General features: G+C 35.2%; 1 protein-coding gene and 1 long non-coding RNA gene across 4 annotated transcripts in view; one reads left to right on the forward strand and one right to left on the reverse strand.

Annotated features, from left to right (window-relative positions):
- Positions 1 to 3,777: 3,777 nt before the first annotated feature.
- The window catches only part of LOC140143121 (alkyldihydroxyacetonephosphate synthase, peroxisomal-like), a 114,783-nt gene continuing 90,876 nt past the window's right edge, over positions 3,778 to 27,684 (reverse strand). For all 3 annotated transcript variants that reach the window (XM_072165174.1, XM_072165173.1, XM_072165172.1), the window contains 5 exons: positions 17,759 to 17,820; positions 16,552 to 16,641; positions 8,520 to 8,619; positions 5,727 to 5,784; positions 3,778 to 4,182 (listed from right to left, as the gene is read on the reverse strand). In XM_072165174.1, coding sequence (XP_072021275.1) covers positions 4,061 to 4,182; positions 5,727 to 5,784; positions 8,520 to 8,619; positions 16,552 to 16,641; positions 17,759 to 17,820 — 432 coding nt within the window. In that variant the 3' untranslated portion in view covers positions 3,778 to 4,060. The remainder of the gene's footprint in view (positions 4,183 to 5,726; positions 5,785 to 8,519; positions 8,620 to 16,551; positions 16,642 to 17,758; positions 17,821 to 27,684) is intronic.
- LOC140143116 (uncharacterized) lies at positions 10,420 to 13,704 on the forward strand. The gene is made up of 3 exons (XR_011857623.1): positions 10,420 to 10,718; positions 12,028 to 12,189; positions 12,892 to 13,704. It is a non-coding gene; the product is annotated as an uncharacterized lncRNA (long non-coding RNA).

Here is a 27,684-nt window from a genome sequence, read left to right on the forward strand (position 1 = left end):
TAAAAAAAAAACTTTAGTAGAAATAAAGCAAATGATGTCTGCAGTGTTTTGTATTTCCTGGTATATATTTATCACAGTAGAAAACACCTTCAACCTTAATTTTTTAATCTTATTTATTTATTTCATTTATTACATTCGGCTGAAGTAAGGCAAAGCCCAATAGTGCTCAGAGGCTACTAAATTCAAGGGATGCCAACCGGACTTTACGGGACAGGAATATTGGAAGAGGTCCAATTTTTTTATTCGCCAGTTTGCTTCTTATCCATATTAAAATGGTGCAACCAATAGAAAAACGCTGAATGAGAAGAAAATACCTATTCATCCTTTTGTGAATATAATTTTGCATGTATTCAACACCAATGAAACCTTCATGAGTACACCAATAATTCCAGTAAATTTGCTCACTGGTGTATCTTCCAAGTACCGTAATTGTCCCATTACAGTCTTATACTTGATGTAGACAAGGTTAAGATCCTAGACCGCGAATCAAAATATTTTGTAAGGTGTGTGACATCAGAGCCTTACATCAGAGCAAATCAACCATCACTCAACCATGATGGGGGGGGGGGGGGCTGATACCAGTTACCAAGGATGGACGACAGGTGTTGGGGTCAAACGTCCAAAAGGTCACTAATCCCGAACTTGGGCTGCAATGAAGGGCAAAGTTGTGACTGAAAATTTGAAGTATGTCTAATGTTGTATTGAGCTCAAAAGTTTAAAATCCTTATATAAAAACCCTTGTCAATTAGCCAAAAATGTCAGAACATTTTAAGTACCCCAAGTACTTCATGGTAGATTAATTTGTGGATGGGATTTTTGATTCAAACTCCCATTTTTTTTTTGCCAGTGGGACTATATAGGATAATTGCAGTAATAAAGTACTGGATGAAAGAATCTTGGTAGAAATTTTTTTTTAATGTAAGTTCTAATTTGGAAATATACACAATAATAAGATCCTCTTACCCCATAGTTATAGTAAAAATCATATCATTTAGTTAACAATACACCTTTGTTTGAAAAAACATAATATACAACAAGGTCCAAATTGAACCTCATACATAAATTGCACCACGCTTATTCAAAACATGCTACAATTGAAATCATACATCATGACAATCGGGAGTGTACTTTATATACCTTTTTTCCCCTGATGTATGTGGCAGTGACATCAATGCATTGAGGCAGCTGTTTCTTGCGTGAATCTATGCGGTATCTTCAAGTGTGTGCATGTGTATGCCAATGCTTTGAGCAAACACTAGTGATTTAAAATTGCGCCCAATTTTATGCGCACTGATGTCACTGTCACATTTAAATGGTATCATGTTTTTGCATAATTATAATCTGGTACTCATACCTCTCATCAATATTCATTATTGACCTTCAAAAATATAAACATCATTGAGATGTGTGTACATGATTAGGCAAAGCATGAATGGGATTTCTAAGTTTTTGTCAGAAAAGAATGGCACTTACATTTTGAGAGCGTGCAGAGCGTATACACGGAAGTGGGGTTCTGATTGGCTGAATCAATCGTCTGACAATCATAGCAACAGACCGATAATCTGATTAGCCGATTGTGCGTTATATTGGTGGTTGGTGCAGATCGTCACCCTTGAAGTGAACACAAAGTTCTATGTACTTCGCTCATTAACAGGGCGCTCGCTCGCTTCAATCTGAGCAAGGGACTGCCGTTCTTCTCTGAAACCCAGTGTATTTATTCAGTGCCAATCGAGGCGAAACATAGCTATACTCCAATCCTCACGAGAGTGATGTCAATGCATGCTCCTGTGCACGTAGTATTAAATTGCGCGCATTGACTCACAGAAAGGGCATGTTTACACACACAATCAAAGGCAGTAAACCTGTAAACAAGCCAAGTAACTCTGACAAAAAACTGATGTCACTCTCGAGGATGCCAAATAGACTATAGAGATATCCAATGTTGGTCCCCAATTGGAATTTTTCAATACTATGTAATTACACAAGGTTACATTTTGCTGATAATGCTGAACCTTAAAATTCATTTTCCCTACATCATGGTTTTACCAAGTCAGATATTTCTACAATGCAAATAACCTCATCAAATATGACATAATTGTATTTAATTATCATCATGATTATGCATAGATTTTCAGATTATTTTGACATGATTGGTTTTTGTAACTTTTTGCTTACTTACATCGCAGCAAAGCGATATAAATCTTTCAATTCTTCCAATAGCTGAACAATATTGAACATGACAATATTAAGCACAAGCACACTTCACTATGAGTCATGGGCTATTCCAGTTGAAACCCACACTACCCCTGTGGAAGATTTTGAAAATATCTTCCATGGGATGGAGTACTCACCCTGTATTATGGCTTTACCTACATCTTCCACAACTGGAGTGAGTATTTCAAATGGAAGTTACCCAATTGTCTATTCTATTCAAAATTGATACTCCCTCTGTGGAAGACTTTAGCTACATCTTCCACAGAGTAGTGGAAGGCATAGTTCAATGACCTCAAGTTAACAGGTATGGCCCCAAATCTGACCTCAAATTGGGGAATAAGTTTTTATACCCAACACATCCAAAGGCATTTTGAAAACAGACATCAATGTCCTGGCGTGGATGTTTATAAAAATGCAGGACCATTAATGACCAAAATTTCCGAGTTACCTGTCGTTTTAAGATATCGCTATCTTAAATTACACAACGGCCATGGTTATGCTGGGTACTATTGTCATGTTTCTTCAGCCGTAATTTCACTATTTGTAGACAATTTAGTTTCACAAATAACTTGGTGCATATCATTGTAAATTGAATTATCATAAATACTAAGACCCATCTTTGCAAGTTAATCTTTGTATGAGCCGTTAGACCATGCTGGTTCTATCTTCACTGAATCACATGTCTTACATATTACATCAGTTTTTACATCTAACCATAAAGCCAGTCTTGTAGCTTTCCAGATGATTACCCAGCAAAGAGGGTCTGAATAGTGGTGAAAATTGATCCTTATGTTACACAATGGCTGCTATCAGAGAAGATACCTACCACATCCCAAAATGCATTTCTTCCATGTACTGAATTGCTGATAGTGACAAAAATACCTCAATTTCAGAGCTCATCCAGATCTTGCAATTAATGTATTTCTTGTCACTATCAACACATGCTGCAGTGAATAGCAAATCAGTACAAGGAAGAAATGCATTGTGGGAAGTGAAAGATATCTTCTCTGGGTTGCAATACACTATGGACCACAATGGCCTCATCCCAATGACATAGTTCCATAACCTCAATTCTAACAACCATAGTGCAAGTGTGACCTCAAGTTACAGAGTATGAGATTTTGTACCATAATTTTCAAAGGTCATTCAATGAATGTACAAATGTACTGGGGTTAAAGAACTGTGCCCTGATGGATGAGCATGTTGTGGATCCTAGTGATAGTCTGTTTTAAAGTAATCAAAAATACCTGACAAACTCACATCTCCATATTTCATATGTGTGACTTATCACGTAGTTACATATCTCAGTAACCTTTATCTACAAAATGTATGTCGAACTTATGACATATTATTGATCAATTTAAAATTTGGTACATATGAATTACTGTCAAATCAAATCTGTTCAGTACACCTTTATTTCCAATGGACATTTTATTGTGAAATTTCATTGTACAAGGAATACATTTAAAAAAATCCACATAGCCCCCGCATGAAAAGTATTTAATTATCTTTATAATTACTCAAAAAGCATTTTGTGTGAATTTTACATCGAACTAGGTGCTATTAAATTTTATGAGCCTTTTTATTTTACATGTAAAGTCTATGGGGGTGACGATTAGACACTAAAATGCCCATAAAAATGAATAGCACTTAGTTCGGATGTAAAATTCACACACAATGCTACCTGAGTGAGTACAAACATAATTAAATACATTTCATTCGGGGGCTATAGCAAAATCAAAAAATGTCCTATACCTTAATGGTTATGGAACAAAGGTGAGTATAATCCCGGTTTCTCCATCTCTGTAACCTGTCTTTACTTACACAAGTAAATCTTGGTATATCTTTATATGAGGCATTGATTACCAAAGATGTTCTGTGGATCTAGCTGCTGTTTGACGGCTTTCAGAGCTCCTATGCCAACATCGCCTACTGTTGCATGCATAAATTGCTTACGAAGTTTGCCAACTGTATGAAAAGAAAAAGAAACATTTTTTAATTAGATCGATGCGAGTACTAACACTTGGTAATTACTAATTAGCAAATAGAGTAAGCCAAATAATTAAGGTACCAGTTATGTTCACCTCTATAGTATAATATCCTAAACAAAGATGAATATGTTAATATTAAAACCAGCAGCCAAAACCTGTACCCATTAGCTCTGATATAACACCCCACTTGTTGAAATTGGTTGAGAATGAAAGAAATGGTGATCTAAAATCCAAGGAAGTAACAAAATCAAAAGGTGCACTTTCATGTTCTTATAACTGTTGTATGTGCAAATCAATGGAAACACAGCACTAGTTCTCTTGTTCGAGAATTCTTTGTGTCCAAATCAATAGGGCATTTAATCAGGTAATGGAGCAAAACTGCAACTTTTGAATTTGCATCTCCCTTAAGTTAGGTTTTGGATCATTGTGGCTTTATTTCTTGACCAACTTTAACAGTTGGGTCTTAAATCCGAGCTGCAAGATGCAGCTATTGGTTTTTGGCTCTAATTATGACATATCTGCCTTTGTTTAGGATATACAGGGGTAACAATAACTAGTACCTTAATTGTTTTGCAGACTGTATTTCTGTCTGTTTCTATTAAACAAGCAATCCTGAATACTTGACCCACTTCTATAGATGAATTGACCTATGATGTTTACATTCAGACCGCCCTCTGTTGTTTCATGCCAGGCAAAATAACACAGGAGTGTCTATGGCAGACCACATAAATCTCTTCAAACCCCAACTTTTAAAAACCTTTGAAGTTTTGTGTGATATTATGTATATAGCTTGATGCATTTGTAAACAAGTTTGATAACATTTTTAGTAGTATTTGCTTTGAAACCAAAGTTAATGAAAAAAAATCAACTTCTTCCATGTAAACTATAGTGTTTTTGCCTGGCAGTTTTGAACTCAGATCAACAGAGGGCGTATCAAATGTAAACATATGTCAACTCATCTATATGTACAAATTAAGTTAATATGTAGAGTAATTGCTAAGATCAATGAAAAACACCCTTATATATTCTTTAAATGTTTGGTTTTCAGCTCATCAAATACCACAAGTCATCATAATTTATTCCATCTTGAGCTAGAAAGCAAATCTGGAGTCACAGTAGGAACAGTTTCAGTTTTTGTTAGTAACACCCATAGTTTTTTAAGTATTGAGGCATACATGTAGAGGACACAGTCTTATTATAGTTTTTGGCAAGGTTCTTCAGTGGCCATGACATATCCTTAATTTTATGACAAACAAAACACTATTTTTTTCTTACAAGCCTAATGATAGTGTCCTCAATAGCCACTCTCTCCATAGATTTGCATGTAATCCCTGATGTAAAACATCCTTTTTACAAAAATGCCCATAAATTAAAAACAAGCATTTTGCTCTTCCTAAAACAAAATACTACATATGCTCCATATTATGTTCCAGCAATAATTTACTAATAAGACCTTTAAATTGTAAAAATTTCATTTTCAATTACAAATGTCCACTTGAAACAAAGGCATTGATGACTTACTACCATGATGATGAGACAAACTTCCTCCATTGGCCAAGATCTCCTCACGAGCACAATTCTGCACAAAAATACAACAGTATCATTTTGATAATAAGTAACATGTTTTCCTTTGGTGTAAATATTCATTCACTATAGCTAAAATAATAATTTCTCGATCATGAGAGTATGAATGTACCGAGTACTGCATGCACTGCGTAATGTTGCAACTTTAGTGGAATCACACGATAGCGCGATCGATCGAGGAAATGCAGCGCTACCCAAAGCGTGTGTGGTAAGCGTTGTACGCCGACGAAATTGTCATTGCGTGCCTATGTAAAAGTATTGAGCTCTCATGATCGAGAAACTATTACGGTATTTTAGCTATAGTGAGATAAATTAGATTTATATGACAGCTTGTAGACAGCTCCTAATTACTTAACCACATTACAAGAAGACTATTATAATTATATGGCCAATCAGCAACATGGTAAGAATGGTGATAGGGCTAAATAGGATTGAGCTGAAGTATGTAAAAGTTGTATTCTGATTGGTTGCTCAAATTGCATAATTAACCCATCAGAAAGCTGTAAGAATGGTAGTAGTTCTCAGTGGATACGGTGCAAGAAAAACAAAACTGAAGCAATTGACCAAAACAATAACATAATTAAGTGCAGTACTGAACTGGCAACCTTAGAATGATAAAGCTTTCAACTATTGTGTTCAGCTTTCAACAGCTGTACTCGATCCAGCCACGTATATCGTATATTTCAAATTACAGCACGAACGAATGATCTTGAACAAATCACAAGTGTGTTGGCATGGTTGGATTCACTTGCGTGTTACTCACGCACAATCACACACGCTGGCGTACATCGCGCAGTGTACGCAAAAAATCGTCACACTATGTCAGGCTGTGTTCATTCAATTAAAATTTCCACAATTCACCATGTTTTGGTTCACAAACGAAATACATCTCGGGTGTTAAATTTTACTGGGGTGATGAGAAAAATAAGAGTCATTCTGATACCAAAATCTCAAACAGGGGATGAAGCCGTCAATTGGGTAACACCCCTTTTAACAAGGCCTCCTCACTCCACTGAGCATGTTTAGTCCACACAAATATGTGACCCGCTCTGACGAAACCCGCCATAAGTCGCACTCGGCCATTTCGAGATATGGCGAGTCAAAGTTAGGAAAGGGGTGAAAAATCTTGCAGATTTCGTTTTTCAGTTTTTATTATTTTTTGATTCCTTAACCCTAACCCCCTAAGGGCTTTTCGGCGACAGGAAGGGGAAGAAGGAAAGAATAAAGAGAGAAAATAAGGAAAGAAGTTGTTTGCTCTGGGTGGGATTCGAACCGAGACCCCTCGCATGCCAAGCACTCGGTCGGCGACACTTTGCCACGGGTCTTGGGCTTCGCTGGCCAGCTGAAACCGTGCCTATATATCACTTAGGGCGATTGCGTCATCACACCACGTGGGATGCATGCACGAACAGCGCATATATCAAGTAGTATTTTGTAGTATTCAGGCGGGTTAGGGTTAAGGAAGCCTATACTGAGTTTCGATAGTGGTAACCTAACCCTAACCCCCTAAGGGCTTTTCGGTGACGGGAAGGGAAAGAAGGAAACAATAAAGAGAGAAAAGAAGGAAAGAAGTTGTTTGCTCTGGGTGGGATTCGAACCCGAGACCCCTCGCATGCCAAGCACTCGGTCGGTGACACTTTGCCACGGGTTTTGGGCTTCGCTGGCCAGCGAAACCGTGCCTATATATCACTTAGGGCGATTGCGTCATCACACCATGTGGGATGCATGCACGAACAGCGCATATATCAAGTAGTATTTTGTAGTATTCAGGCGGGTTAGGGTTAAGGAAGGGGTATGAACGTTTGGACAGTATTTATTGTGGGACATTAGAGCACATCAGACATATCAAATTGCATTCTGAATACGAAGAAATTCCTTCTGATATCAAATAATTTTGATTTTTTGAAATTCTCAATGTAATACACATTTTATGGCAAATCATTAAAATTTGATATTTTTCAAATTTTTGATATATAACAGTCCTCGAAGTAAACGCCATAAACGCTCATTCTAGATCCCTTAACATGTTTACTTTATCCTACCATTGGAAATAAAATACTCTTTTCCATCTAAAGCACCCAAATCTAGCATTTTTTGAGCCAAACCAGGTGTTTAAACATGTCATTTTACAACTTTAAAGCCATTTTTCTTGCATTTACCTTTTCTTCATGTGTCGCTTCCCCCCTTCCCGTTGAAAGACTGTAGAATGAGAACCACATGACATGTCCCAGAAACATAATTTTGGCATCAAATGAAAGCGGAAGACCTATTCTAAATGATGACATCAAAAACTCAATTGTCAAAATAATGACTTATGTCTGGTTTTGTGGGAGCGGGTCACATATTTGCTATGTACTATACTATCAAATACTAAGGAATGTACAATAACCCAGAACTTGATTGATGTTGTACAATTGAAGACACATTCTTTCAGTTCATCATTCATAATCTGCATTAATATCCACTCTTAAAATAGGATAGTTTGGCCTAATAATTGAATTAAGTATCATATTCAATACACCAAATAATGTGTCTTATCAATATGTCTTTTTAAGGCAATTTTTGTTTCACACCATAATGGATAAGGCTTCCGTCTAGAGATCGGAAGGTTGTGGGTTAGATTCTTTTCAAGTTGGGTTGTGTGCCGGTCGGGATTTGTGTTTATTTGTTGTCATGTTTAATTGTAACACTTTGGGTTGGTAAACTGTTCATTCTTTCTTCACACCATACCTCAATTTGTTCATACACTTCTACTGGTTTGGCTAGTCCACGGTACACAAAGGCAAAGTAGAAGTAAATACAGGCTCCAGCATCATAGGTTTGAGTCACTCTGTAAAACACAAGATAATGAAAACTAAGATTATTCCTTGATTTCTATATTACTCAATGATGGTCACCTGATATGATCCACACAGCGGCAATGTTATAGGAGGGTGAAAGTGCATAGGAACAATGTTCGTCAATACAGCTTTAGTCTCCTCCACCTTCGCAACACGGTACGTGGAGTGTCTGGAATCACACTGATGGCGGAGGAGAATACTAGCTGGTCAGACAGTTTAATTTTATCAAGCATATAATACCTGAACAATCACCGTCATTTGATTCATTTACTACAGAATATATTGTATATTCAAAATATAATTTTAATATTGTAAACCTGTTGACTTATATATTTGTGTACTAAAGTATAAGGACACATGAATAAAATCATGTCGAAGACAAAATGGCCGCTAATCCGCCTATTGTCTAGACCTAGGATACGTATTCCGAATGAGGGCAGCAGTCTAGGATGCTTATCCCTTCGTGTAGATCCCTGGTTATATTCTGTATCCACCCTTTCATTCCAACTTTCCACCTGTTATAGTCTTTGACTAGTCATTGTCAAAGACCTTCGTGATCCATGCCGAGGTGGGGCGAGTGACCAAGCCGCAAGCCGAGAGCCAAAGGCGCGACGACCGAATGTGTAACATAATAGGAGAGAGGGCGCTCCCATGCAAAGGCTGTTTGAAAGGCTAATTACAAACTTCAAATATGTGACACGATCGAGTCCATGGGGGCATGGAATAAAGAATAGAGCACGAAGTGCGATGGAATTGCAACTCCGATCGTCGATGTGAGGTCAGCGATCGTCACGCTTGCAACATGTGGACGTAGATGGCAGCAGCATTTTTCTTTAATTAGCATATTCGTGACGTCATGTTAACGTAAGTCTCCACAGCACTACGCATATTTTTTTAGGTAGCTTTTAGTACTATCGTGGTGGCAGCAGCATTTTTCTTCACTTTTCTAAAATGGCGGCACCAGGGTTTAATGACAAATTCTTCAATTTATCAATATTTCATGAAAATTTACCAAACAAACGGATACAGTAATGACAGTTAATATTTTAAGTACATGTATAAATGGTCACAGTTATAAAAGAAAGAATATAAGAAACATAAACAAATGAATTGTAGCAATATTCAATATTAATGGCAGCGGCCGTGACTTATCAATGGCGCTGTCGGGTAATACACGGGGGAAGCCGACGGTGTCGCCACCTTTTTGCATTGCGCTGGTATACGAGTTGCAACGGCCTGATGGGGGCCAAAGGAGGCATTTTTGAAAATTGAGTCACTATAACTATTACCTTATACGAACATTAGGCTATCATTATACTGAAAACACTGAAGGTCTAGCATACTTGGTTTTCCTATGTATTTTATTGCCTTTTTTACTCCATATTTTTGCCTTTATCTCAATTTCAAATTTGTTGCCTTTGGCCCCCATAGACCAGATCGTGTCACATATATTAAATCAATCGATCAACCACCCATCCATTAAAGGCCCATTCAGTGATTTGCTCATCCGGACGATCGTAAAAATCATCAAAATTCAGATTTTGGTACCTTTGTAATTGGCATAGATGTGCTAACATAGCCTGCTAGTGGTTCGGTCGAAAGCCGTATATTTTAGACAAAATAAAGCATTTACATGAATCTGGACTTTTGATACTGACAGTACAAAAGTCCGACTCGAGCTCGAAAGAAGCTTTCAATTTATTCCCAATAATTTGAAGAGCGCCATCGTGCCTGTATAGTTTGACCCCTGAGTTTGACCTGGCACATGTACATTGACATATTATTTTGTTTATACGATCAGCTGTTCGACATCGTGGATCGAGTTTCTCTGTGAGTTTTGTAATCATTATTTGCAATGAAAGGAAATGATTTCTTGACGTGACATTATATATCCTTGATTTGCTTAATTATGGAGAAGCGCACTGGTCGTCCTCGGCTCAGTGACAGCAGTAAGAAGAGAGCAAGACCAAACAAAAGTACGAGACAGCTTCATGCAACAGCAAATTACGCCTTTGAGGCAATGAAAAGTCAAAAGAGATCTAAACATATAAACAACAAATGGGATCGCTTTGTAGTTTCTTCTTGATATGTGAGTATTTCATAAATTGATTTCATATGTATCATGATGATTGGAAATTACACAGTAGCTAACAGATGATAATAAATTTGATCTGTACAATTATCTCCCGGCTGGGTGGGAGTAAAAATAGTGGAGCAACTTGATGAGTTGATGGGCAAAAAAAAGTGGGGGGTGCAATTTTTATCACATTAAAAGGCTTACCTCTAACTCTTGATCGCTTTACGTCAGTAACGTCACGTCACTCACGTCACGCTCACTTCACGTTCACTTTTATTTCGCGTTTCTATATCAATTGAAAAAGTCCTGATAAAACCTGAAATTGTTCATAAAATCTTTTAAATCAAACTCATTTTTTTTAATCCACAGCCCAGGGTGCACACCACTAAATATTAAAGCTCCCATTGAAATACACATAAAAGCTTGACAATATAAGGTCTTGCTTTTTATTTTTGTGTCTTAAGGGGTATTACACCTGGCCAATTTTAGGCCTATTTTGCATTTTCTCAAAATTATATCACATTGGTGACAAGTAACTCAAAGCAAGTAGTTATTGATTTATTGATCAAATGTTGGTTTTCCCTCATTTTTTACTATAACTCCACAACTGTTGTCTGTGCTGAAATAAAAATTTCCAGTGCAGTAGTTGTAGTCCTTGCCCCTATAATATACATACCTTACTTGTCCCCAATGCGCTATAATTTTTGAGAAAAATGCAAAGATAGGCACAAAATTTGGCAGGGGTGTAGTACCCCCTTAATGTTTTTCTTTATTTTAGTTTTAATTAATTTTTTTTTTTTTAAGCAGACCATGCTCTCTTTTTTTTCCATGTTCCTTGTATCATGCTTGAAAAGATAAGGTCTTGCTTTTATTTATTTCACCCCTTATGTATTTCTTCACTTTTATAGTCACTATAATATTATTGCACTTACGCATAAAATAAAAGTGAGCGTGGCGTGAGTGTTAGAGGTAAGCCCATTGAAAAGGGGATTTTTGGCAAGTCATAAAGGTGGGGGAAGACATTTTTTATACATATTGCATTCATGTATGGGGCATGTGGGATATGCTTGTACCCCATGTACCCCAGTACCACATGATCCAATATCATATTTTGTAAGAAGAAGATACCAATCATTTTGATAAAGCCTGACCCAAATTAGATATTTTCATCATTGGACACTACAAATAGGCAATGGTTTTAAACCCAACATTTTAATCAATTCAAATTGAAGTGGCTTTTACGGTTTATTTATTCAGGGATATGAAACAACTACAGGGTAAAGTTACTAATTTATTGTTTGTTATTTGTATTTCTTTGCAGAAACACATCGGTCATCGAGTCCTTTAACAACAAGGTTCTTGCTTATGCTCCAAAGCGTATTTCTTTTTGGCCACCCGAGTACCGAGCCAGATGCATATTAGCAGCACTTGATTATCAAGCTAAGGATCAGCCTGTAGCCAAGACGAAGGAAGGCGAGCCACGGTAAGGAATGTAACAAATTCTTCAGTGAGAAGTTGAATCTTGGTTCTGTGCGATTCTCACACATATGGCTTTTAAATCTTGTTTGGCTTCCAAAATGTATGTGTAAGTGCAGTGGCATAGCTATGGGAGGAAAAAGACGGGGCACCATTGGGGGCACTGAATTGACAAATTCAGCATCGATTCTGTGCTCCCTTCAAGTGATGAATTCAAAAAATATTTGGACGCGAAGCGGGCATTTCAACATAAATAGTCATTTGAAAGAGACTGGTATGCAAATATTTTGTGCGCAAATTGTTTCCGGAATGGCAGGGTAGGTAGTGGGTGCACCATTCTGTATCCTTCCCATGTATGTGTAAGTGCAGTGCAGTGGCATAGCTATGGGGCCCAAGAGGGCAAATCAAAAAATATTTGGGTGCGAAAAAGTTTCGTATGGGTTACAACGAGACAATTAGCAGTAAATTCCTTGTCCAGGGGAATTTCAAACTAACTCGATTTTTCCATGAGGGCATACTAGGCACCGCCAGGGTTCAAACCCGCGACCTCTCACACCCTAGCCGAATGCCTAATAACGATTGAGCCAACTTGACTGCTCACAATTGCCAGAGTTTTTTCCAATGGATATACTAGGGTAGAGAGTAGTTTTATGATGTCCTTAATCTATTTAACAATTATTTCCTTTTTCATATTCAATTTATTAATTAGGTTACAGGAAGTGTATCAAGCGATGGGATGCGGTGGAGGTAAAAGAGAGGAAGATTTATCATTTCATTGGTGAATTGATGGAGACGGCAGTCAAGAAGAGAATCAATCAGCCGGAACTGATGCAGCAGAAACAAGAACTATCAGAAGATGACCCACGCAGAATCATGCCGAGATTAACGCTCATAGAACCAGAACCAACAAAGGTCATCTTTGAAAAAAAATCTTCTCGGCTCTAGGTCCTTCAACACTTCTACTGAAACAGTTTTGGTGACTGACTGCTCCTGATGTCAACAAAATACAGGACCAATGTTTTTAAGTAACAAATGTAGCATAATCTCACTTTGACCCAACTGTGCATAAAATTTGAATTGAATGGGCAATCAGTTATAGGGTAAAATGGCCAACAAGTTTTCTTCAGCATGTTTCCTTACATAAGACTGGGCATATGATTTTTGTGGTCATCTGTTCTAGCAATAAGCATACATAGAAAAAATTTCTATAAAATTTCTGTATTTTTTGACATGCAGAGTTTTTATGCAGTAGTAAATATACAGTAAACTTGGATTTTTAATTTGCTACATCAAAGACAACGCACTGAATACAAATCTGGTTGATGGTATATAATTCAAAGACTTTAATAACACAAGCATAGACTACAGTTGTACACAAGCATAGACTACAGTTGTACATTATCAACTATAAATGTGACACGATCTGGTCCATGGGGGCCAAAGGCGGCAAATTTGAAACTGAGATAAAGGTAAAAATATGGAGTAAAAAACAATAAAATATATATGTAAAATATATATGGTGCAAGTGCTTAGGGTTTGTGCTTTTAAAAAGCTCTTTTCTTTCTTTCTACTTTTATACATCTGAGAGTTGAGTGAACATGAAGATAGCACTAATGTGTGCCTTGTCCCAAGTTGAGAGTAACGCCCTGCTGGATTTTGTAGTGGCAGATTTGAATTTGATGTACGTTTACGCTGCCCTTCTAGCATGTGTTTACGCTCCACAAGATTAGATTGGCATGCACATGTGACTCGAACTGCCACTGCGAAATCCAACATGGTGTTACTCTAAACTTGAGATGAGACTGCAGCTGTTCTATGCAATTTGTGATTCTGCAAGTGTAAGATCACAGTGCAATTGAGTGTTCCCAATATGAGCTACAGGATCTCTTTTGGTGCAGTATTAAAAAAGATTAAACTCAAGAATACCAGCTTAAAATTCCCAGTGTGTAATGCTATGGGAAATCCAACACTTTGCTTTGTCATTCATTGAGATTGAACGATAATTGTCATCTTTGAACTTGTGCATTACTAATTATGGACAAAAGGGGATAATTTATGTTCTTTTTATAAGCATTTGTTGGTGTTATTCTTGTCTTTCACAAAATAAATAAAATAATAAATGAAAATATTTATGACTCTGTTTTCTTTTCTATGAAGTATGTGTAAAAGGTTTGTAAACAAGATCCATACTAAAGAGATTATTTTGGTAAGAAACAGTTAAATATTGAGTACACAAAATCTGGATACCTGCTAGTCATTGTGTACCTGCCCCCCTCCCAACAAAATTCCTACATGCAGCTACTCACTGACAATAACAGTGCACATCCACAAAAGGTTTTTTGCTTAAAAGCAACACGGTCAGCAAAAAACTTGTGTGAACTGACAATCCCTATATTTTTGCTGAACCATGAAATGGTATCAGCCTATATTAAGGGGTAATAAAGGGGTCAAAGGTCAAGTTTTTCAAAATGCTCCGATTGAGCTGAAATTTAAACGCAATGATCCTTATGACATTCTAAACATGTTGAAAATATTTTAAAATTCATTTAAGGTCATTAAGGGGCAATAAAGGGTCAAAGGTCAAGTTTTCAAAATGCTTCAATTGAGCTGAAATTTAAATGCAATGATCCTTATGACATTCTTAACATGTTTTAAATATTTTATAATTCATTTAAGGTCATTAAGGGGGTCATGCAGAGGTCAAAAGTCAAGTTTTCAAAATGCCAGCTTTCCCCGATCAAGGTATATTAAAACGGCAATTAATGAAACAGTTTTATTAAAATTAATACTCTCCAGCACAGTATTGCTGCTTGATCAGATCGTCACAGTCATCCGCTTAACTTACCTCGTGCCCTTGCAAAGGGCACAGTTGCTCTAGTTTATTTTATATTCTTTACTTTTCCTCTTTAATTAACACCACTCGGGCGGTCATACTTTCGTAGCATTTCGAGATTATGTCCATTACAGACTCGGGTGACAGTGGTATAGGCTACCACAATATACTGCCGAAGCCACATGGTTCAGCTATGGTGCGGTTATCGCTCTAGTTTGTACACCTCTGATATTAAAGTGGCCCTTCCCCTGGGTTCATCTCCTCCTCCTAAGCCCCCTCAATGCAGTTTTAATCTTTTAATTTTTTAATTTTCATATTAAATAATAATTGCATCATTGCAGACACCACTTGCAGATTCAGGTGAACTCTTTACCAAATGCATTTGTACCCACATGCTATATGTATATCGTCAGCCTGCTATGCTAATTGCCTACATCAGTTTTTGTAATTTTGAGAACAAAGTACAAAATATGGATCAAGCATGCATTTAAACATATTTATTCACCAATCTTTGCACAAGAACAAATGATAATGATACCAATAAAAGGGAATAATCCGAAATAACTAAGGTGATTACATAACTGATGCATGCTTGAACCACATTTTGTTCTTTGTTCTCAAAAAATGACTTGGCAATTAGCATAGCAGGCTGACCATATTGCTTTAAAAGCCACAGGTAAAAAGATTTGACATAGTTAAGAAAATTTAGAACATTTACGCCTTCTCTCATGCTTTACGTGGTGAAAAGATTGAAAAAATTTACAAAAATAAAACTGTTTTTTTGACAATTTAAGTCATTTGTGCGCATTATAGTCACTTAATTTAAGTGACTATAATGCGCACAAACAGACTATGTGAACGTGATCTTTGAGACATACCATACATGTATGTGACATGATCAAGGGGAATGAGTCACTTGTCGGCAATTTTCAATTAAAAGTTTTTTGCATCATTTCTGGCAGTTTACAAATGCTACATTTTGATGCAAACTCCATCAAAATCGGACATCTGGTTACTGAGTTACCAAGCAATTTATCAATGGCTGAAAACAATATAAAACAAAAGAATTTGAACACTGTTTTGGCAATATCTCAAAAAAAAATATTAGCAACATCCGACTCATTCCCCTTGATCATGTCACACATGCTGTAAAATACAATACAGTACCTGTATTTTAGAACATGCGATCACCCATTCACAATATTCATATGTGTGTTCATTGCATTGTTATCGACCATGTTTACAGTATTTGTAGAAATTCCTTATTGTTTATGGAGCACCGCAAGATTGTACTAGCAATGTTTTTAATAGGAATTATCATTGTAAAAAAGACCTTTAATTAATGCATAAAAAAGTGAGAACAGTAAGAAATGTTGTTCAATGATGATATCAAAAATAAATTCACTGACATTTAGAAATACTGCACCCCTTATGGAAAATGCAATGGCCCGGGGCATCGATTAGAGAGAATTCATTACTTTCTTGTTTAAAATTTGGCCTTCCTTCCTTCCTTCATACCCAAGGCTGGCTTCTTACCTGCATGTACTGAGTGGTGCATACTGTACTCCCCTAGCTTCACATTCACTACTAAGTCTTTCTTTCACATTGCGACACAGATCCACAACCCTGAAAATGAACAAAAAGGCATTATGAGTGACATAATCTGGCACAATCAGACCAAAGTTGGCAATAATGAATTTGAAATATAGGCAAAAATAAGAGCAAAAAACCACAACAACAACAACAACAACAACAACAACAACAACAACAACAACAACAACAAAAACACAAGAAAATGAACATATGTGATATGATCTTGTCCATGAGCACCAAAGGTGGCAAATTTGATATTGAGATAAAGCATGGATAAAGGCAAAAATATGGAGTAAAAAACAATAAAATACATAAGAAAATACAAATCTTTAGAACCAAGTACGTTAGACCTTGGTGTTTCAGTATCAGATAGCCTATTGTTTGTACAAGGTATTAATTATAGTAACTCAATTTTCAAAAATGCCTCCTTTGCCCCCTCCCCATGGAGCACATCATGTCACATATGAGAAGTTCAGCTTTTTAGCCAAGTATGGCAGGGACTTAGGGATTACAACATCAGTGAGCTTAGTTTTTTTTCTTCCAATTTTGGTCTGAGTGGATCAGATTGTGTCACATAATATGAGAAAACTGCTATAAAGAGCCCGTGACCATAAAAAGAATATACAGACTGCAAAAGAATTAAGAAGGTACAAATTATGTTCATCCCTATATATCCTAAACAAAGCCAAATACATGTATATCAAAATTTAAAGAATTTAAGACCTTCTTTGTTGAAATCGGTTGATAATTAAAGAAACAGTTATCCAAAACCCATGAAGGAACAGAATCAAAAGTTGCACTTTAATGTTCTAATCAATGTAAAGCCTGGTGCTAGTTCTCTTGGCATTTTGGATCATTGTATCTTTACTTCTTGACCGATTTCAGAACTACCCATCTAAAACCTACAATTATTTTGACCCATCCTACTAAAATTGGTATTTCCTATTCTGTTCAGGCTGATTCTGTTAGTCCAATTGAACTCCCTCCCCTGGGATGCTGGCTATCTTGATATTTCAGATTTTTAGTCCCTTTTTGTATTTAAGGCCCATTTTTGACAATTTTCAACTATTCCCCCACCTTAAAATTTGCTCCCCACCCCCCAAAAAAAACGATTTAACAATATACACCTGCAGTGTATCCTTTATCTTACCTATCCCACGGCACAGTGGTCTCAAATGATTCAGCTATGATGTAGTAATCAAGGCCAAAATCCTGAAAATGAAAAAAGAATAGAAATTAAATTGTTAAACTTAATAAAATTACAAATAAGTCCCCGTTGCAGAGTTACCTTGATATTAAAGCTTTCTTGAAAACAAGAGGTTTATTTAGGCCTAAAAAATTATTTGATTGATGTAAAGGACCCCTATAAGTAGGCCCGACTTTGTTTGATTGTTGCTGTTTTTTGAAAAAACAAATAATTTTTTTTTAAATAGATAAATAAATAAAAATTTTAAAAAGAAAGGAAAAAAAAGGTTTCCAAGGCCTTTATGAAACACAACTTACAGCTTTAAAAGTAAAAAAAATGTTACGCCAATCAAACAATTTTTTCAGGCCTTACTGCAAAACTACTCCATGTGAATAGTTAATTTTTCCCAATGACTATGAAATTTTTCACAAAAAATCAAGAAATTCAATGCAAATTACACCTTGATTAGGCACTGCTTACATACCTCTCTGTATAAGTAACTGGTTAAGATCAATTTATCTTGGTGCTGGTTTAAATAATATTAAATACATATATTTTCTAAAACTTTTTAAAAAGTTAGTGACCTGATCTTTGTTGTTAATAAGTATACCAACCACTCTCATTATTTTTTATTGACTATATATTTTATTTTTGTGGATGGATAAACATTTTTCTGCAACTGTGGAAAATTTGTCTACTTATGACCAACAATGGAGTGGCCCCAATTGAAAGTCATGGGTGTGCTTATGGGTGTAGACCACCAAATAAATTTCCATTGAAAGCATGTAAAATGACTTTTTCAGATGGCCATTTCTACCTTACACTTAATATTTTTGCTATCAATGTATTAATTATAAATCAAATTTTCATTTGAGCTTCAGTACGTTTTTGATATCTTCATAGATTCAGCTTTTTACTAAAAATTCTGAATGTGAACAACACCATTTTGAGCATGTAAGCAAGCCCGCAAGCCGCTTCAGACACTCGTATAGTCGTATCCTTGCAGTAGGGTGCCTGCTTTTCTCATAATCAGAATAGATTTTTTCAATTTGATACTATCAGCCATTTTTATAACCACAACACCCAACTGCATCGAAAACTAGGTCCCAAAGGACACCAAATTATCTCCAGTAGGTATACCTTTTACAGGAACTCATTACCATTACACTTTTAGTGCCCTTATGCATTATTGATCAAGCCTAGTGACCCAGTGAAATCTGTACATAGAACTTTGTACTGCCAAAACATTTATAATTGCTATTGATGAAAGCTTATGAAATTTTGGTTTTACAGCACATGTACTTTTAAACCTAACTTCAGCTGTAAGTGACTAAGGTATTTGAAAATTGAGCTGAAATGCAATTTTATACAACAAATATACAGGTCCTACCTGTATACAGGCTGAGTCAAAAGAAGTAAACTCATGTTTGAGGGTTGTAACTTTCGAGATCTGTAAGGAATCTGCTAAAAATGAGAATACCACTGGAAAGAGCAAATTCTACACGTCTAAATAAAAAAAGGAATTGTTGCAATTGCACACAGCAAACTCGAGTTATACGCATTTGAATACAACCACCCATTTTGTAGCTGCACGGTTTCACTTCCCAAATGCACGGGCATACCTATTATATTGATTGGTAAGCGCGATATTCAAATGCAAATAAAGTTCTGTGGCAGGTGTGGTTTCGATCAATAATTCCTACATGTTAAAGGGCTTTTTTCAATATGAATTTTACCTCATTGCACTACATTATAATAAACCGGGCCAAATGACAACATGGCACCACAATTTACCGCACGGGAGCGCACGTTTCTGTCGACGAAGTATCGTGACACGAAGAGTTCCACTGAAGTTCATCGTCTTTTTCGTCTCCAATTTCCTCCAGCAAACCGGGTTTCATGTAAGTGAGCAGTATATAAGAATGTGAACAAGCTCAATGTGCATGGGACACTAAGGAACAGACAGCCGGAAGCTTTAGGCAGACCACGAACTGCTAGATCACAAGTGAACATTGCTAGAGTTAGACATGCGTTACAGCAAGACCAAAGATCAGCTCAATCCTTTACCCAACATTCCCCAATCAAGCTTCTGCCGGATCTTTCGTAAAGAATTGAATTGGTATCCCTACAAACTATAGTACCGTCATGGACTTTGTTGAATATTAATTAAAAACAAAGGTTGTCTTTTCAACAATAAATCCTGTTAGCACTTTGCTGATTCGTCGAGATTGAAATGAATGAAAATCAATCAGCCGTGTGCAGCTACAAAAATGGGTGACTGTATTCAAATGAGTATAACTTTAGTTTGCTGTGAGCAATTTCAACAATTCTTTTTTTTATTTAGACGTATGGAATTTGCTCTTTCCAGTGGTATTTTTATTTTTAGCAGATTCATTGCAGATCTCGAGTTACAGCCCTCAAACATGAGTTTACTTCTTTTGACTCAGCCTGTATACCTTTGATCTATCCTTAAACAATAAATATGCTGGTTACAGCTACATGTATAAATAGCTCACATGTTGGCCAGATACAAAGGCACTGATTTCAGTGATCACTGATCCGGGGTCACTGATATCAAACAGCACACAAGTAGTAGAGCCACTGTCAAGGTCAAAGGTAGGTACTACTAGCCTGTTGTATTGTGTTATTCTTGTAGAATTTGCACGGATATTTCTTCTGAATGTGATTTTCCCCTATATTCGTGCACAGGCATCAGGGCACTCCTTGCTGCCCCTTTTCACTTGTTTTATGGGAGCTATGGCAACCATTGTACTTCATAATATAGATCGTACAATGAATTTTTCCTGTAGAACTTTGATTTATACTGCGTGTGTGCGGTACGTACTCAATCTAGCTATGGATATTTAGGTATATACGAGGGGGTATCCAAAAGTTTTTGACATCACCCAGAAGTGAAAGAGCTATACCGATGAAATTTTGTCAGTGTAATCACTGATCCTTATGTACATTATGGTCCAAAACTGTCTCATAAGTTAGTCCAGGAGCAAGATCCCACAGGGGGCCTAAATAAGGACTTGGTTCACCCTCCACTACATACAAGGTTTGACACCATAGGCAGTTAGTATGGACCCTCTAGATCACTGCTAGGTAGGTAGTGGACTCAAATTGTGGTATCACTTTTTTTTACAGGTCATTTTATGTATGGACGTATAATCGCATAAAATCACCAAAAATAGGACAAAATTAAGGGGTAGGGAGATATAAATTCCCATAACTCAACTTTTACTCGTGATTTTGAATTCATTTTGGTATCAATATGTAGCTAAATGATTTTCCTAACTTTCTAGTATTATTTTTAAACAAAAACAGGTTTCATTTGAGCATATTTGGAAGTATATAGTCCATAAATGAGTGGTAATCTGATTTTTTAAACCATATGTGTAAAGTTTGACATTGGCCTCAAATCTCACAACTATACCACTTTATATTTTCAAAATTGATTCAGTTTCCATTTTTAATTTTTAATTTAAATTTTAATGTTTAATTTTGTTTTTAATGTTAAGCATATCAAGGGAAACATTATTGTAACAGTTCCAATCATTATAATATGTATGAGTTCGTTGGGGTGTCTGTGGGGACGAGGTGTGTGTGTGTGTGGGGGGGGTGCTGGGTGTACATAGGGTATGTGTGGGGGTGAGGGGATGAATGTGTGTGTACATGTCTTAATATGTCACTTCACTGCACCAACTTCCATTTACAAAATCCGTTAAGTTTCCATTGATGTGAATATTTATGTGTAGGACGTGAGTAAAAAGAAGAAAAAATGTTTAAAAAACCCCAAAACCCAACAAAACTGATGTTGATTTCCCTCGTATATCAGCATAACATAGAAAAATATTAAGGGTAGGGCAAAATAAATCATCAGAACTCAATATTTTACTCATGATATTGACTTCATCTTGGTATTAATTCTATTCAATTCAATTTAATATGTATATCTAATTGATTGTTCTAACTTTTTTGTATTATTTTAAAGCAAAGCGACCATTAGTTGTCAGGTAGATACACAGAAACTGTGAGAAAAGGTACGTTTTCTATGTCTAACAAGCGTAAATATGACAATATTAAGGGGTAGGGGAAATATAAACGGCCATAACTCAACTTTTACTCAAGAAAATGAATTCATCTTGGTATCAAAATGTATCTAAGTGATTGTTCTAACTTTCTAGTATCATTTTAAAGCAAAGCAACCATTAGTTGTCAGACAGATATACAGAAACTGTGAGGAAAAGGTAACTTTTCTATGTCTAACAGCGTGAAGATGACAATATTACGGGGTAGGGAAATGTAAACTGTCATAACTCAACTTTTACTCATGAAAATGAATTCATCTTGGTATCAAAATATATCCAAGTTATTGGTCTAGCTTTCTAGTATTATCTTAAAGCAAAGCGACCATTATTTGTCAGGCAGATATACAGAAACTGTGAGGAAAAGGTAAATTTTCTATGTCTAACAGCGTAAAATGACAATATTAAGGGGTAGGGAAATTTATAACTGCCATAACTCAACTTTTACTCATGAAAATGAATTCATCTTGGTATCAAAATGTATCTATTTGATAGTTCTAACTTTCTAGTATTATTTTAAAAGCAAAGCGACCATTATTTGTCAGGTAGATACACAGTATTTGTGAGGAAAAGGTAACTATTCTATGTCTAACAGCATAAATAAATATGACAATATTAAGGGGTAGGGGAAATATAAACTGCCACAACTCAACTTTTACTCATGAAAATGAATTCATCTTGGTATCAAAATGTATTTAAGTGATTGTTCTAACTTTCTAGTATTATTTCAAAGCAAAGCGATCATTAGTTGTCAGGTAGATACACAGTAACTGTGAGGAAAGGGTAAATATTCTATGTCTAACAGCGTAAATATGACAATATTATGGGGTAGGGGAAATGTGAACTGCAATAACTCAACTTTTACTCATGAAAATGAATTCATCTTGGTATCAAAATATATCCAAGTGATTGGTCTAGCTTTCTAGTATCATTTTAAAGCAAAGCGACCATTATTTGTCAGGCAGTATATACAGAAACTGTGAGGAAAAGGTAATTTTTCTATGTCTAACAGCGTAAAATGACAATATTAAGGGGCAGGGGAAATATATAACTGCCATAACTCAACTTTTACTCATGAAAATGAATTCATCTTGGTATCAAAATGTATCTGATTGGCTGTTCTAACTTTCTATAAACAAAGCGATCATTAGTTGTCAGGTTACACAGAAACTGTCAGAAGAAGTCATTTTCTATATCTAGCAGCGTAATAGACCGTTCACAAACACTTGTAAGGGGAGGGGCCTGATGCAAAAAATGTCATCATAAAATATTCTTTCGAGCCCCCCACCCCCCTTTACAGACCTCAAAATTGTAGGGCCCCTTTTGACATGAAAATTATGGGTCAACCCCATAGAAAATCATATAAACTCAATTTTTCCAGGAAAATTTTTGATCATTTTTTCAGGACCCCCCCCCTTAGGAGGGTCAAAACCCCCCCCTTTTGCATCAGGCCCCCCTTACAAGTGTTTGTGAGCGGTCCCTAAATATGACAATATCAAGGTAGGGGAAATATAAACTCCCATAACTCAACTTTTACTCTTGATAATGAATTCATCGAACGTTCTGGTATCATTAGTTGTTATGTAGATACAAAGGAAATGTGAGAAAAAACTTCCATGCGTAACAGTGTCAAATATGATAATATTAAGGGTAGGGGAAATATTACCATAACTCAACTTTGGCTGCATTAACTGTGAAGGGAACACAGGAATACAAATCGTTGCACCAAAATTTGAATGTAGTATCGATTGAGGTTTCTTACGTTAATTGGTGCAATTGGACCATTTTAAAATTTGACCTTTATTTATGATATTGATATATTCGACGTTATAACCCCTGAACTAAGCTTCAGTAGAACTATGACAATTGTCTTTTTAAAATTCTTAGCGATGAGAGGAACAATTTGAGATTACAACATTACAACATGATAGGATAATTTTTAGTATTGGCCCCATTATGACCTTCAACCCCTCGTGGGAAACTTAATTGCTTTTAAAATAATGCCAGAAAATGAGAACAATCAAATAGCTACATATTGATGCCAAAATGGAATTCATTTTCGTCAGTGAAACTTGTGTTTTGGTGATTTGTATGTCCCCTTACCCTTAATATTGTCATATTTTATGCTGTTAGACATTGAATATTAACATTTTCATACATTTTATGTCTATCTACCTGACAACTAATGGCTTAATTGCTTTTAATACTAGAAGGTTAGAACTATCAAATAGTTACATATTGATACCAAAATGAATTCATTTTCATCAGTAAAACTTGAGTTTGGGTGATTTGTATGTCCCTTACCCCTTAATATTGTCATATTTTACGCTGTTAGACATTGAATATTAACATTTTCATACATTTTATGTCTATCTACCGGACAACTAATGGCTTAATTGCTTTTAAAATAATACTAGAAGGTTAGAACTATCAAATAGCTACATATTGATACCAAAATGAATTCATTTTCATCAGTAAAACTTGAGTTTGGGTGATTTGTATGTCCCCTTACCCCTTAATATTGTCATATTTTACGCTGTTAGACATTGAATATTAACATTTTCATACATTTTATGTCTATCTACCTGACAACTAATGGCTTAATTGCTTTTAAAATAATACTAGAAGGTTAGAACTATCAAATAGTTACATATTGATACCAAAATGAATTCATTTTCATCAGTAAAACTTGAGTTTTGGTGATTTGTATGTCCCCTTACCCCTTAATATTGTCATATTTTACGCTGTTAGACATTGAATATTAACATTTTCATACATTTTATGTCTATCTACCGGACAACTAATGGCTTAATTGCTTTTAAAATAATACTAGAAGGTTAGAACTATCAAATAGCTACATATTGATACCAAAATGAATTCATTTTCATCAGTAAAACTTGAGTTTGGGTGATTTGTATGTCCCCTTACCCCTTAATATTGTCATATTTTACGCTGTTAGACATTGAATATTAACATTTTCATACATTTTATGTCTATCTACCTGACAACTAATGGCTTAATTGCTTTTAAAATAATACTAGAAGGTTAGAACTATCAAATAGTTACATATTGATACCAAAATGAATTCATTTTCATCAGTAAAACTTGAGTTTTGGTGATTTGTATGTCCCCTTACCCTTAATAATTGTCATATTTTACGCTGTTAGACATTGAATATTAACATTTTCATACATTTTATGTCTATCTACCGGACAACTAATGGCTTAATTGCTTTTAAAATAATACTAGAAAGTTAGAACTATCAAATAGCTACATATTGATACCAAAATGAATTCCTTTTCATCAGTAAAACTTGAGTTTGGGTGATTTGTATGTCCCCTTACCCCTTAATATTGTCATATTTTACGCTATTAGACATTGAATATTAACATTTTCATACATTTTATGTCTATCTACCGGACAACTAATGGCTTAATTGCTTTTAAAATAATACTAGAAGGTTAGAACTATCAAATAGCTACATATTGATACCAAAATGAATTCTTTTCATCAGTAAAACTTGAGTTTGGGTGATTTGTATGTCCCCTTACCCCTTAATATTGTCATATTTTACGCTATTAGACATTGAATATTAACATTTTCATACATTTTATGTCTATCTACCGGACAACTAATGGCTTAATTGCTTTTAAAATAATACTAGAAGGTTAGAACTATCAAATAGCTACATATTGATACCAAAATGAATTCATTTTCATCAGTAAAACTTGAGTTTGGGTGATTTGTATGTCCCTTACCCTTAATATTGTCATATTTTACGCTGTTAGACATTGAATATTAACATTTTCATACATTTTATGTCTATCTACCTGACAACTAATGGCTTAATTGCTTTTAAAATAATACTAGAAGGTTAGAACTATCAAATAGTTACATATTGATACCAAAATGAATTCATTTTCATCAGTAAAACTTGAGTTTTGGTGATTTGTATGTCCCCTTACCCTTAATAATTGTCATATTTTACGCTGTTAGACATTGAATATTAACATTTTCATACATTTTATGTCTATCTACCGGACAACTAATGGCTTAATTGCTTTTAAAATAATACTAGAAAGTTAGAACTATCAAATAGCTACATATTGATACCAAAATGAATTCCTTTTCATCAGTAAAACTTGAGTTTGGGTGATTTGTATGTCCCTTACCCCTTAATATTGTCATATTTTACGCTGTTAGACATTGAATATTAACATTTTCATACATTTTATGTCTATCTACCGGACAACTAATGGCTTAATTGCTTTTAAAATAATACTAGAAGGTTAGAACTATCAAATAGCTACATATTGATACCAAAAAGAATTCATTTTCATCAGTAAAACTTGAGTTTTGGTGATTTGTATGTCCCCTACCCCTTAATATTGTCATATTTTACGCTGTTAGACATTGAATATTAACATTTTTCTCATATTGTATGTTTAACTACCTGATAACTAATGGTTTAATTGTTTTTAAAATAATGCCAGAAAATGAGAACAATCAAATAGCTACATATTGATACCAAAATGGAATTCATTTTCGTCAGTGAAACCTGTGTTTTGGTGATTTGTATGTCCCTTACCCTTAATATTGTCATATTTTACGCTGTTAGACATTGAATATTAACATGTTCGTACATTTTATGTCTATCTACCTCACAACTAATGGTTTAATTGCTTTTAAATAATACTAGAAAGTTAGAACTAACAGTTAACTACATATTGTTACCAAAATGAATTCATTTTCATCAGTAAAACTTGAGTTTTGGTGATTTGAATGTCCCCTACACCTTCATATTGTCATATTTTACGGTACTACACATGAAAAATTGACATTTTTTAAACATTTGATGTCTTTCCAGCTAACAATTAATGGTTATTTTGCTTTAAAAGATTACAACAACCAAATAGCTATATATTAATGCCAAAATGAATGAATTATAATGAATAAATGTCGAAGTTACGTTGGTTTGTCGTCCCCTAACCTTTAATATTGTCAAATTTTACGCTGTTACACATTGGAAAATTAACATTTTTATCATATTTTATGTCTATCTTATGGTTTTTCTGTTAACAATAATACTGGAAAGTTAGAACAATCAATTAGCTACATGTTGATACCAAAATGAATTCATTATTATGAGTAAAGGTTGAGTTATGGTGCTTTTTATTTCCCCTACCCCTTAATAATGCCATATTTGACATGGTTATACATAGAAAAGTAACCTTTTCTCACATTTTATGGCTATCTACCTGACAATTAATGTTTGCTTTGCTTTAAAATAATACTAACACATTTGAACAATCAATTAGCTACATATTAATTCCAAAATGAATTCATTATCATGAGTTGAAGTTGAGTTATGATGGTTTATATTTCCCCTACCCCTTAATATTGTTACACACGCTGCTACATGTGGAAAAGTAACTATTTTTTACATTTTCAGTCTATTTTCCTGACAAACAGCGGTTGATCTCACCCCACACATATAAATATTCAAAATATTACATGAATGGCAACTTAAAAACAAATTTTGTTAATAGAACTTATATAGTTCAGCCGAGTGACATATTAAAACATGTAAAACACCCCAACCCTGAACCCTATACACACCCCGCACCCACCCCCACATACCCACACACACCTACCCCAAACCCACACAACACAAACCAACATGCAAGCAAACATGCACATACATAAATATTTGAACCAGAACATCAAAGTTTGCCTAGATATGCTTGATATTAAAAACAAAATTAAAAAAAGGAAACTTAATTAATCTTGAAAATAGAA

The sequence above is a fragment of the Amphiura filiformis genome, chromosome 20 (assembly GCF_039555335.1).
Source record: "Amphiura filiformis chromosome 20, Afil_fr2py, whole genome shotgun sequence".
Lineage (NCBI taxonomy): Eukaryota > Metazoa > Echinodermata > Ophiuroidea > Amphilepidida > Amphiuridae > Amphiura > Amphiura filiformis.